This window comes from Halichoerus grypus, chromosome 4 (genome assembly GCF_964656455.1).
Source record: "Halichoerus grypus chromosome 4, mHalGry1.hap1.1, whole genome shotgun sequence".
In the NCBI taxonomy this organism is placed as follows: Eukaryota; Metazoa; Chordata; class Mammalia; order Carnivora; family Phocidae; genus Halichoerus; species Halichoerus grypus.
The window spans coordinates 63,903,616-63,917,966 of record NC_135715.1 but is presented as its reverse complement, the minus strand read 5'-3'; the positions used below and the strand labels follow the sequence as shown (position 1 = coordinate 63,917,966).

General features: G+C 35.2%; 1 protein-coding gene across 5 annotated transcripts in view; it reads right to left on the bottom strand.

Moving 5' to 3' along the window:
- TRPC4 (transient receptor potential cation channel subfamily C member 4) overlaps positions 1–14,351 on the bottom strand; it is a 191,475-nt gene that overhangs the window by 105,537 nt on the left and 71,587 nt on the right. For all 5 annotated transcript variants that reach the window (XM_078070424.1, XM_078070423.1, XM_078070422.1 and 2 more), the window contains one exon: positions 2,854–3,372. In XM_078070424.1, coding sequence (XP_077926550.1) covers positions 2,854–3,372 — 519 coding nt within the window. The remainder of the gene's footprint in view (positions 1–2,853; positions 3,373–14,351) is intronic.

The following is a 14,351-nucleotide window of genomic DNA, read 5'->3' as shown; positions in this document are numbered from 1 at the left end:
TTCTAAATAATTTAGGAATATGTTTCATAAAACATGACCTATGATTTCAAAGAATTTATAGGAAAGTAAAACCTTATTCTTGATTTAATAATGCTATTAGTCATCCAGTGTTACTTTGCTTTGGAAAAACTGTTCAACCTAAGGGAAATGTGCTCTTCAATACTGAATGAAAGATACTCTAGAACAACTCTGTAGGAATTTTGTTTTAATTTTTTTCTCCATTATCATTTCGAAAGATGAAAAGAGAAAATGCAAATGCAGTGTCTTTTAAAAAATGTATCTTTTAAAAGATATTACTAATTCTTTTTTTCTTATTACATGGTATGTGTTTTTAGCCACCCTTCATCCTGTTGTATCATTAAGGATGATCAGCCTCCAATTCCGCAACTTCCTATGCGCAAAAGGTACAAGCATCTTGAAAGAAGTCTTAGAAATGATCACTTTCTATAGCTTTGCTTCTGACACATCTAAGGACTCAATTTGTGGCTTTTTGTTGAATAGGCTTTGAAGTTAAACATGCTTCGTATATTCCTGGAATATACAAAAGAACCTAAGCAAAGAAAAAAATGTTTAGTAGGAATGAAAATTTTTAGTTGTTCAGAAACAAAACTGAGAACAATATAGATTTAACATTTTATTGTCTCCCTGTAATAGATGATAAGCTCTAGGACAGAGCCACACCACCATGGAGTCCTAAGTGCCCTGAGCATTGCCTGGCATGGGTTTGGTAAAATATATGTTCAAAGAGTTGATGAATGAAGAAATGAATGAATGAATAGAATGTATAAAAATGATTTGTGAGTAAAAATATACTCATATATTAATATGTAAGAAATTCATACTAAAATTTTTTGTCTTGGACAACCTTTTGACAAGAATTTGGCAGCTTCATTTGATTAAATGTCTCTGTAGTATTCCATTCAGAGAGGATGGTAAAAGACTCAATGAGCATTTTGTTCCAGTGCTTTCACAAAAGTCATTGTGGCCAAAGACAAAGTTAAATCAGTTATGATATCAGGACCAAAATCAGGGTAGGCATAAAATAGAGCTAGGTTGTTTCGCTAACTGCAGAGCAAACAAAAATGCAACAGGTGAGCACAGCTGGTTGCTGCTACTGTGTTCTTTGTTTCATTTTGTGGATTTCACATCCTGGGAATTTCATCTCACTCACCATCCACAGGATAGCTTCAACCCTGAACAGATATATCATAGGAGAAGACCTTTGTAACTATGGTGTCAATCCCTTAAATCCCTCTCCCCACAGAAAACTAAAGAAAGAGAAGCATAATACTGGGTTAATAATAGATACTTGAGAACTAGCTCAAATTCTGAGGCCACATCAATATCTTACCTCATTTTATCAGTTCTTCTTCTTTTTTTTTTTTAGATTTTTTATTTTTAAGTAATCTCTACACCCAACATGGGGCTTGAACTCACAACTTGAGGTCAAGAGTCACATGCTCTATGGATTAAGCCAGCCAGGTGCCCCTCATTTTATCAGTTCTCATACATGCTATTACTTTTAAGTGTCATATTTAGTATATAAAAACCCCTAATCAAGTGAAGTTTTTCATCAGTTGCATATAGTTGTATATTAAAATTATTCTAGTTCTGTTAAAATATCAGGTCCCTGAGCCCTAAACACAAGAGCGTAAAAAAAAAAAAAAATGAGTTGATACTGTTGACGTGGCTCAAACTAGCGTGTGTCATTTTGGAATCAGAGGAAATGCACACAAAAGAAGCTATTTCCTTCATTGTTAGGGGAAAAGATCATTTCAACTAGTTTCAGGATCCCATGCCAACTGGCCAAAGAACTACAGGAAAAACTCGAGGAAGTAAATTCAGGTATTTTGAACCTTAAATATTTAGTAAGTAGCAGTAGACAAAGCAGCCAAGACTAATGTGGAATAATCAGGGCTGACTGCAAAAAAATAATTGCATACACTTTTTATTCAGAAGTCCTTTTTTCTTTTTCATCTTACATTATATAGTTTTCTCCAACTGATTTTCTAGAATAGATAATTACTGTAATTCAAGAGTGAACACAGAACCAATATTTTCTGAAGATGGAAGTAAACAGATTTTTGAGAACTCACTTAACTCAGCAATGGAAACAAAAACAATTATGCTCTGTGATGAGTTTGACAGATCTGAGTTTTCTTTACTTAATATTCAAATCCATGGAAATTTCATGAGAAATTTATAACTCTTCTGCAACTAACTTCTTTAATTTCTTATTCCTGACCAATCAAGAGACTAAGCCAGACGTGAGAGGTTTCAGTACTTTCATCTGCTGTTGGACTAAGGGCTTTTCTTTTATGAATAACTTCTAACAATGTATTTTATTAACATAAGGACTTGTAATTTACTAAGAGCCTTCACACCCATCCACACACATTTTATACTTCCTACGAATCTTTGAGGAATATATTTTATATGTATAAATAAATATATATAGCAAAATATTATGAATATTAAATCCATTAAGCAGATGAGGAAACTAAATCTCAAAGAGATCTGAAAAGTAACAAGGCCCTCTAAAGTAACAAGAGTTATAAATGGCAGAACCAGAACTTTCAGTATGGAGATTCTAAAATTCATCCGTTTTTCCATTATACCACAGTAAATGTGTACATTTTACCACATTCGCCAAATGCCATCACCAGTTATTATGCCATTTCTTGCCATTCTTCAATGTGTTTTGAAATTATTAATCTGGCAAAGAATAAATATCATCCATTTTACAGTTAAGCAGAAAAGCCTCTAAAGCCCAAACATAATTTTAGAGTACCAGTTGACATCACTGTGAATAAATCCTATGGCATTTTGATAAAAAGGTCTGGCAACACTCACCTCTTTTTGACGGTACTTTATGGCCAATTTGAGTCTCGCGAGATCATTTCCACTTTGTTCTTCTATGAGGCTACTGTCATCTCTGTAATTAAGAATGATTTCCAGTTCTCTGGAACTCCTTGTCTGATCCAGTAGGTCCTTAGCAAATTGTTTGCACTGTTGGGACAGCTCCTCATACTCCGACTTGAATTCGTTTTCCACTTTACTCAGCTCCTGAAGCTCCCAACTTAGCTGAAAGGCTGTGAGAAAAGGGTCTTCACTTGACAGTGCGATGAGAGAGGGGCTGGCCAAGGCCTTGTAGATGTTGAGTCTGGAGCGTGAGTGGCGGAGGCTATCCACGTCCGAGCTGGAGACGCATTCCACGCAGTTGCAGCGGACCTCGTGGGGTCTGGGCACGGAGACTCCTTTCTGAACTAGAAGCTTGATTATCTCATAATTATTTGTATGGGCTGCCAAAATGATTGGTGTAATGTCTGGAGTGAATTCAGAGAACTGCTTATCAAGGAGTATGGGAGGCACCTAGAAAAAAGAAGAAACCAGAGGTGATGAATATTTATTCATTTGTTCAAGCCTGTGAATTTCAAACAGCATGCTATAGCAACGCTGAACAAAGTTCATAAATCTTTTGCCAGGCTTCTTTGCAGGAGAGAGATGGCTTTTTTTTCTTTTGCCAAAAGACAAAAGAAAATTAGTGGGAAAAAAAAACAACTTTCCGATATAATGACACATTATTCTTATTATATTTGTTTAATCTGACTTTTGACATTTTATGAAATCTTCAAATAAGTGGCTATGGGAAGTCTTTACTTGATAAAAGACTTCCTTGCTCCCAGCTTATTTTCTGACTCTCAATCTTTGCTTTTCTTTCAGGGAGGTGTGGACTTCTTAAATAATCAAGAAATACGCTGAATAATAGTTAATGATTTGTTTTAAACCCAAGCTTTTCTTCTGCAGTATGTCTTTTAGTTCTTCAATTGTTTTTGTTTGTTTGTATGTTTGTTTGTTGTTTTATCTTCTGCATTCCTAAAACCAAGTCAACGATTAAAGGTGGCAGCAGAACATAAGAAGGCTGGCCTCATGCTTTATGCTTTCACCTATCACTTTATAGTATATTTTCCAGATGACCACAAGTGCTCCATCACCATTTTATCAGAAATAAACAAATGCTTCTCAATGAATCAGGTCACCCTGTGTTTTTGCTCCATTTCCTTTGGGTTTTACTCTAGGAATGGTAATGATGAAAATACTATAATAGGCACTATTTAGTCAACGTTTGTTAGGTACATTAACCCTCACTATTATTCACATCTTATAGATGGGATCCTTCAGTGCATAAGTGCAAGACCTACTTTTTGCCCCCAGGTCCATCTGACACCCGAGGCTGTGTGTATTCCACCACACCACAATGCTTTACAATTTTTGGTTTAATAGTTCTTCCTGCTGGCACAAAGAGGCATCTTTGAAAATAAATGCTGTATAAGGATGAGTTAAAAAAGCATGGCAGAAAAAATGATGACCCATGTACCATATAAAATATACTGTAAACTATAAAGGAAACCATAAAAGGTTCAAAAGCAAAACAACTATGTGGAGAAAAACAAAACTCATATGAAACTTTAATTACACTACTTTTAAGTAGAGGTATAATCTTTATATGAGAATAATTAAGCCTGTGTGCTTCTAATTTATTTGGCCATTTAGAATATCTATTTATTTTATAAGAAACACTCTATAAAGAATAACGAGATGTAGTTATCTATTTAAAGGTTATTTAAAATATATGCAATCAGTTGGTAAAGATAGTACCTATTAATTACAAAATTAGGAACAACACTGTTGAGATAGCACTATATGTTCAAGCAGGGTCAATACATACTTCATTACTTTTAAGTAAATGGCTTTCATTTTAAATATTACATTAATTAAAAATTTATTTATTTATTACAAAGAGAAAAATGTCATTAATTAAAACTAAACACGTAATCTTTAAGAAAGTATACTTCAAGTTTTTTCTATGGCCGACATGAGGAAAAACAAAAACAGTGTAAGTAAGTAAGTTCCTACGTTAAATGTATATTTAAGTAATAGATGCAATTTGAAGGGGCTTTCTGGATTCAACAGAATTTCATCTAGATTTCTATGGCTTTAAAAAGCTATCAATAATTTTAAATTCATTAACCATAAAATGCAACTTTGAAGAATACTTCAGCAAAATTTTATGAAAAATAATTATAATATGGTCATATTAAAAAGCATTCATATTTCAGAAGAATGCCAGTATCATAGTATTAGAGAGAGATATGGCAAAATAACTGATAAAATATGTGAGCATATACCAAGAATAAATATTCTGTTTATGAGTCTTAATATTCAATAAATCATTGTGAATTTTTAATTTTTTAAATATATGGACATCTCTAATTGTATCTTTTATAAGGAATTTATTTTAGAAAATAACTTTTGAATGAAACCTTTTTTTTAAAGATTTTATTTATTTATTTGACAGAAAGAGAGAGAGCACAAAGGGGAAGCGTCAAGCAGAGGGAGAGGGAGAAGCAGGCTTCCCGTGGAGCAGGGAGCCCGATGTGGGGCTCGATCCCAGGACCCTGGCATCATGACCTGAGCCGAAGGCAGACGCTTAATCGACTGAGCCATCAAGGCGCCCTTGAATGAAACTGTTTTATTTTTTTTTTAATTTTTTTTATTGTTATGTTAATCCCCATACATTACATCATTAGTTTTAGATATAGTGTTCCATGATTCATTGTTTGTGCATAACACCCAGTGCTCCATGCAGAACGTGCCCTCCTCAATACCCATCACCAGGCTAACCCATCCTCCCAACCCCCTCCCCTCTAGAACCCTCAGTTTGTTTTTCAGAGTCCATTGTCTCTCATGGTTCTTCTCCCCCTCCGATTTCCCCCCCTTCATTCTTCCCCTCCTGCTACATTCTTCTTCTTCTTTTTTTCTTTCTTAACATATATTGCATTATTTGTTTCAGAGGTACAGATCTGAGATTCAACAGTCTTGCACAATTCACAGCGCTTACCAGAACACATACCCTCCCCAGTGTCCATCACCCAGTCACCCCAACCCTCCCACCCCACCCCCCACTCCAGCAACCCTCAGTTTGTTTCCTGAGATTAAGAATTCCTCATATCAGTGAGGTCATATGATACATGTCTTTCTCTGTTTGACTTATTTCGCTCAGCATAATACCCTCCAGTTCCATCCACGTCGTTGCAAATGGCAAGATCTCATTCCTTTTGATGGCTGCATAATATTCCATTGTATATATATACCACCCCTTCTTTATCCATTCATCTGTTGATGGACATCTTGGCTCTTTCCACAGTTTGGCTATTGTGGACATTGCTGCTATAAACATCGGGGTGCACGTAGCCTTTCGGGTCCCTACTTTTGTATCTTTGGGGTAAATACCCAGTAGTGCAATTGCTGGATCATATGGTAGCTCTATTTTCAACTTTTTGAGGAACCTCCATACTGTTTTCCAGAGTGGCTGCACCAGCTTGCATTCCCACCAACAGTGTAGGAGGGTTCCCCTTTCTCCGCATCCCCGCCAACATCTGTCATTTCCTGACTTGTTAATTTTAGCCATTCTGACTGGTGTGAGGTGGTATCTCATTGAGGTTTTGATTTGGATTTCCCTGATGCCGAGCGATATTGAACAATTTTTCATGTGTCTGTTGGCCATTTGGATGTCTTCTTTGGAAAAATGTCTGTTCATGTCTTCTGCCCATTTCTTGATTGGATTCTTTGTTCTTTGGGTGTTGAGTTTGATGAGTTCTTTATAGATTTTGGATACTAGCCCTTTATCTGATATGTCATTTGCAAATATCTTCTCCCATTCTGTCAGTTGTCTTTTGGTTTTGTTGACTGTTTCCTTTGCTTTGCAAAAGCTTTTTATCTTGATGAAGTCCCAATAGTTCATTTTTGCCCTTGCTTCCCTTGCCTTTGGCGATGTTTCTAGGAAGAAGTTGCTGCGGCTGAGGTCGAAGAGGTTGCTGCCTGTGTTCTCCTTTAGGATTTTGATGGACTCCTGTCTCACATTGAGGTCTTTCAACCATTTGGAGTCTATTTTTGTGTGTGGTGTAAGGAAATGGTCCAGTTTGAATGAAACTGTTTTATAAGACCACCAATACAATAATAATTTATTGGCCAATAAATAACTATTTTTTAAATTATGTAATTTTAATTATCTTAGAGTTACTTCTTACTCTAAAATGTGTTCTAAATTCAACAATATATTATATGTTGTCTTTACCATTAATTGTTTGAGGCCCAGCTGGTCAGGGACCACTAGACACTGGGGACTGTTTGGCCTTAGGGGTCCTTCACGCAGGAGTCTGCGGGGCCTCTGACCAGCCAGCCAGGCAGGCACACGTCAAGGTTTAGGCATGTCCTAGAGGCAGGCTCTGGGGTTTCTCCCATTCCATTAAGAAAAATAGTAATAAAACAAAAACACTTTAAAAAAATTGCCTGTTATTGAGTACTAATTATATGCCTGCAGCAATGATTACATGGTGTTTGAAAATTGGAGGTTATCTTACTCTATCATCACTTCTACATTTACTAGCTTGTATTCCTCTATATGTAAACCTATGCCCTCTTCTCCTTTTTTTTTTTTTTTTTTTTTTTTAAAGATTTTATTTATTTTTTTGACAGAGAGAGACATAGCGAGAGCAGGAACACAAGCAGGGGGAGTGGGAGAGGGAGAAGGAGGCTTCCCGCAGAGCAGGGAGCCCGATGTGGGACTCGATCCCAGGACCCTGGGATCATGACCTGAGCCGAAGGCAGACGCTTAACGACTGAGCCACCCAGGCGCCCCGACTGAGCCACCCAGGCGCCCTCCTTTTTATTACTGAGTATTCCTATGGACCCATGGATTCTTCCTTTATTTTATTCAATATATAGTGATTAATTGCAATAATTATTCACTTTGAACTTATTGAGGTATAACATACCTTCATTAAAATGCACAACTGTTAATGTGAAGCTTTATATATATATATATATTTTAAAGATTTTATTTATGTATTTGAGAGAGAGAGAATGAGAGAGAGAGAAAGAGTATGAGAGGGAGGTGGGTCAGAGGGAGAAGCAGACTCTCCACCAAGCAGGGAGCCTGATGCTGGACTCGATCCCAGGACTCCAGGATCATGACTGAGCCGAAAGCAGTCGTGGAATCAACTGAGCCATCCAGGCGCCCCGAAGCTTGATATATTTTTAAAATGTGTATGCACCTGTGTGACACAACACAGATAATAATCCAGAAGAGGGCCTGCACCTCAGGAACCTTCCTCCTGTCACCTGCCGGTTGTTACATTTTGTAATCACAAACCTAAACGCTATCCCCAGAGATCACTTTCACACACACTTGTTCACTTTATATACATGAATCATAAAGTGTGTACTTTTTACATCTAGCTTTCTTTGGGCAACATTAGCTCTTTGAAATACATTAATATTGTTAGAAGCAATCTTTTTTGTAATTTCCATTCTGTATAATATTTTGATTTATGAATATAACATAATTTATGTAATATTCTCTTGTTGATAACATTTGTGTGATTTCCAGTTTCCTATTTGTGGCTAAGAATATTGCTCCTATGCACATATTTGTCCGTGTCTGCTAATACATATCTAAGAATGCAATTTCTGGGTCATATATAGTTTTCTTTAGCAGTTATAGCAATTTCAAGACTATCGCACATTATACTTGGTATTGCCAATTATCTACCTATTTGTTTATGCCATTCAATATGTCAAGAAATCATTTTGAATTTTTTATTTATTATTTATTATCAAGGGTGTTGAATTTGCCTAAGGCCTTTTCCATTTCTATGGAGATAATTGTATAATTGTTCCCCTTACTCCTAAAAACGTGGCAAGTTAAATTAATGGATTTCTTAATATTGAAACATTCTGGCTTTCCTGAACTAAATTCCATTTGGTCAAATGTGTAATATTTTTAGTATGACTAATATTTTTATTTATATTTTTTGCACCAATGTTCATAAGTGAGATTGATTTATAATCTTTACTATGTTGTCTTCATCAAATTTTGGTATGAATACTGTGCTTGCTTCATAAAAAGCATATGGATTCTCTCTTCCTTTGGAATACAGGGAGATGTGCCCCTCAGATCTTTTGTCTTCTTTTTTTTTTTTTAAGATTTTATTTATTCATTTGAGAGGGAGAGAGACAGAGCACAAGCAGGGGGAGAGGGAGAAGCAGACTACCTGCTGAGCAGGGAGCCCGACGTGGGGCTTGATCCCAGGACCCTGAGATCATAACCCAAGCCAAAGGCAGACGCTTAACCGACTGAGCCATCCAGGTGCCCCTCAGATCTTTCTTCGAGAAGACTTACTGCCTACCTGTAAGAATTAATAGCCTCCAGCTGTCCACCTCTTTAGGTTCTTCCTCAATTTTGGAGCCCAGGACAATAACGGAATAAGTAGGCTAGACAAGGGCCTATTTCCACCCAGGATGGGACACCTCTGGTGAGTTCCCCTTTACAATGGCAGGGACTTTTGTCAGTTCTGCATCATGGTCTAATGGCTTCCTTTTCTCAATCCTGCTTCCTTCCCTTTTACTTTCAAAATGTTATTTTCCAATAAATCTTTTGTAATCAACTCATTTTATCCTCCCCTTGGGGCATCCTGGGTGGCTTAGTTGCTTAAACATCTGCCTTTGGCTCAGGTCATGATCCTGGGGTCCTGGGATCAAGGCTCCCTTCTCAGCGGGGAGTCTCCTTCTCCCTCTCTCTTTGCTCCTCCCCCCTGCTCGTGTTTTTTTTCTCTCTCTCTCAAATAAATGAATAATAAAAAAAAATCTTTATCTGCTTCTTGAAGAATCCAAAATGTGATTGATCTGTTTTCCATACTGTGAGGGAAAAAAATAAGTAGCACTGAAATTATTTGATCTTTGAAAGTTCAAAATTGTCCTGTGAAACCCATCAATGCTTGCTATTCTTTTATGGGATAGTTATTCAGTAACTTTTCTTATTTATTGCATAATAATTAGCTTGGCTTTTTTATCAATAATGGGGTCAGTTAGTATAAACTGCATTTTCCTGGGAAGTTATTCAGTTCATCTGGGTTCATTTAGAAAAGATAGTTTTAAATATGCAAGGATTTGGGAAATGCTATACTCACAGTGTCCCTCCTGAGGAATCTACCGTGGGACAAGATGGTGGGGAACTGAGGAAAGGACAAATGGTGGGGGTATGTATGTATGTAATAGTTAATCAAAGATCAATACAAAGTTAAGAAAATGTAAATTTTTAAATGTTCTGAAAAGGAAAAAAGAATGAAAGAGAGAGATCAAGAGAAAGGAAGGTGTGGGGAAAAAGGCTTTCTATTTAACCAGCTAATAGAACAGAGCCTTGGTAAAGCAAAAGGGGAACATGAATGTTTTATAAAAGGTATTAATATAAAATACAAACTATTCTAAATAATGAGAAAATACAGGTCTTGAGGACCTTCAATTCTTCCCCTCCACTATTGCAAAGATAAATTTTCCAAAATATTAATCTCTCAGACAATTCCCTTTTTAAAAATACTACCATGGCTTACAACTACTTTGATTTAATAATTCACTCATACATCAATCAACAAATATTTATTGACTCCGTTGTCTGGAGCTACAACAGACTCTGAGAAATTAAGAAAAATGAAGTTCAAACAGTCCACATTCTCAAACAAAAGACTGCAATACTTGACACATTCCCAGATCTCTCAGCAAACTGAATCAAATGTTACTAATTTATTATAAATCCAACACCATAGTAGGTACCATGTGAAATTCTCAGAAAAATAAGAAACAAGTGTTTGCAACATCATATCATATGCTCACCAAGTTTTAATTGTTCTGAAAATTTTCCAAGTACTCGCCAAAATCTCAGGGTAGTGTTTCTGCTTTATATTCCTTATAACGGACCAGTAGAGTTAGAATAAACTATTAACTGTAAAAATATGCTGTAGATGTAAGAATTATTTGGTAACTTTTATTCAGTATTAACAAGAATTTAGTACTCTGCAACATTTTACTTTCCTTAACAAGTAGCAAATATATTGGGAGCAGAGAAATGCAGATTTAAATGGTTCTTTTAGAAATGTTAGAATATTTGGGCTGATATTCTTTTTTCTACTTAGCAAAGTGCCTAACGGTATGTGTTTCATATTATAATACTAGTTGTAAGTGATTGCCATTTCATGGGTGATGTCATGGAATCAGATTTCTGAGCTTTCCAATGAGTAACTGAAACCAGCTCTGATGCAAAGGATCCAATCACAGCCAATCACAGAAGGGGAGAAACAATGAAAGGTAAAATAGGCCCTTCAGTTTTTTGCTCTTGCAGCCCAGGCATTTATCAGTTGACACAACTTTGCTATCTATTACATATGCAAAAATTTTTAGAAGTCTGAAATATAAGGCATTGGATCTCAGAAACCTTTAGAAAATTCAGAAAATGAGCTTGTTCCCCCTTTTTCACACTTCATTTTCAAACCAATCTATTTTCTGTCCCAATTTTTCTTCTTTGCTTTATTCAGTATCTTCAACATGTAACTCTCTCTCTCTCTTTCCTTTTGTGTTCCAACGTTACGGGTGAAAACATAGCTCCCAACATTAAAATAAATAAATAGGTCACTGTAGGTACTCAGTAGCTATTACCTAAACATGATTTTGATAGAAACATAGTTTTTTTTTTTTTCAAAAATTTTTTTAATTTGTCATTTGGCATATTTAAGGACAAATGTGAATATCATGCACATAACCCTGTAGATGAAAATCACACCATGCTTGACTTTTAGCTGAAGTAAAATCTATAGACATAAAAGCATTACCCCCAGGCAAACAGACATGCATAAAAATATATACTCACATCACTAATAAACAAATAACACATATACATGCCATTTTTAAAAATATAAATTCCAGTGATTGAATGACATATTTCACCCAATAATCCACAACAGAGTAGAACATGCAATTAAAAGAAGATCCTAAAACCAAGTAAAAGTTGTTTTTTATATTGCAGAACTGGTTCTCTGGCTTTTCTTCTGTCTAAGCTCTATTAATGAATATTTGTTGAATGCTTTTTTGTCAACCTTACCATAACAGTAGTTACATTATTAATGGAATTATTTTCATGCCACATAACATTAAAAGTGACTTTAATTAACTTGTAACTAGATTGCTTTTCTCAAATTTATTCACGATCTTCATCTTGAAGTGATTCAGCACCAATCTGAGGCATATAGTTTAAAGTCTAGAGTGTGATACTCTTCTCAAATACAGAAATGTCTCTTTGCCACTAAGATAGACATTTTTGAACTATTAATACTGAAATATAAATTTCTAGGAGAGAAATTCATCCTGGAGTAACATTCATCCATGAATTCTGTTTAGTCTTTCCAGGCAACAGTATGGGCCTAAAGTAATAAAGTTGACTTTGTTTAGATAAGATTATAACCTAAACATTCATTTTATTTTAAATTCAGCATTTATTATAGTGGTTGTATAAACTGAATAAAAGAAATTTACTTGTATAATATTATTTAGTGTTACCTAAATCACTGACTAAACAGATCCACATTCTATTCTGGCTCTACTCTTAATTAGTTAATTATTTTGTGAATTCCTCCTAATATCTCTGCTATATGAAAAACAATATCCCAACTATAACATGAAATTTCTATGATTCAATCACTTTTTAAATATCCCAGATGATGGCACAATAATAGAAAATTTATGAGGCTTTTTTTTAAGTGCTTCAATAAAAATTTGTTGAATTCTTTAGTATCATCTTGCTTTTAGCATCAATATTTTTTCATCTAATGTATCAAAACCTTCATTTTTTAAAACTCAGGATTATAAATATTAAATTTATCCCTTTCATGTACTCAGTCTAACTCAAATCAGCATAAGGGAGTTTCAACTCAGAGTTATGTTTAAAAATTCATTAAATATCCGTTATTTAGAATTTGAAATTTTCACACACACACCCACATGCACAAAAACCAAGTAGTTGTCATATGAATAAATGCATGAATGAATGAAGAGACAGATGGATGAACAAGTGAATGGTTAGGTTACAATCTTATCTAAACAAAGTCAACTTTATTACTTTAGGCCCATACTGTTGCCTGGAAAGACTAAACAGAATTCAAAATTCTACTTGTACAGAAAAAAAAAACTCCCTTTGCTTTTGGTCTCAGCAAAGGACGAATGATTTATTGGTATGTTCACAGCTGATCTATAAGAGCAAAGACTCTTATGCTTTCCCCTACTTCTGAGTGGCTGAAGTTTTCAAGACACTAATAGTTTGATCTGATATCTAATGAAACCTTAATCCAGAAAATAATTATAAAAAACAGCCCAAAAGGAATCAGACACTATTATGTGCATATGGCTCTAAATCAGGGGTTCTCAAGTTTTCGTGTACTTCACGAAATATGGAGCAGCCTGCGGATCCTTATTCAGAAAGAAGAATATTTCTAGGGGCGCCTGGGTGGTTCAGTCAGTTAAGCATCTGCCTTCGGCTCAGGTCACGATCCCAGGATCCTGGGATCGAACCCCGCATTGGGCTCCCTGCTCCGCAGGAAGCCTGCTTCTCCCTCTCCCACTCCCCTGCTTGTGTTCCCTCTCTCGCTCTGTCTCTCTCTGTCAAATAAATAAATAAATAAGATCTTTTAAGAAAAAAGAAGAATATTTCTAAACATAAATGCATTGTATTACACACCAAAAAGTATTTAAATATATTTAAAATCTAAAGACAAATATGTGATGGACTAACATATATTCTTCTCTATTAATGCATTAAATACAAAGATCTACTGGCAGGTAATTAGACTAATTTTGAGGTAATGATCAACATGTAAATATATCAGGTATGTGGTAAAATGGTAATATGATAGCAAAATACCTATCATTTCTGCTATTGACAAAGACACAAGAATTTCTAGCAAAACTAATTTTTTGGCTTATGTTCATAATGGAAGGAAATTATATATTCCATTTAGAGGTTAGTAAAAATAAAGAAGTATTTTTTCCAGTTCATCCTAGTTCACAGATATCCTTGAATTTTATCTATTGCTTCCCTAAGTTAAGAAGTTCTTCAAGTCTGACTTAATTGGAATTGGAAAACTCAAATGAGAATTTTAACTAGAAAGCACTAACCAGAGAGTTGTTTTTTTAGGAGAGGTAATTAGAGAATTTGAAAGACGTTCTGGAAAGAAAAGAAAGAAAGCATTATTTTTGAAATAAAAAAATACATTTTTCAGCTTTATTCAAAGATAGAATGTTCTATAGTTACAAATGTCCTAGAATGTCAAGTGGAAAAAATAGACCACAACACACACACTCATGTGCGTGCACACACACACACACACACACGTTTACTTTGTGAGGGAAAATTCTGGAAATTTGGGGGGAAATCCAGAAGACTTAGCATGTAAATAAATGATGTTTAA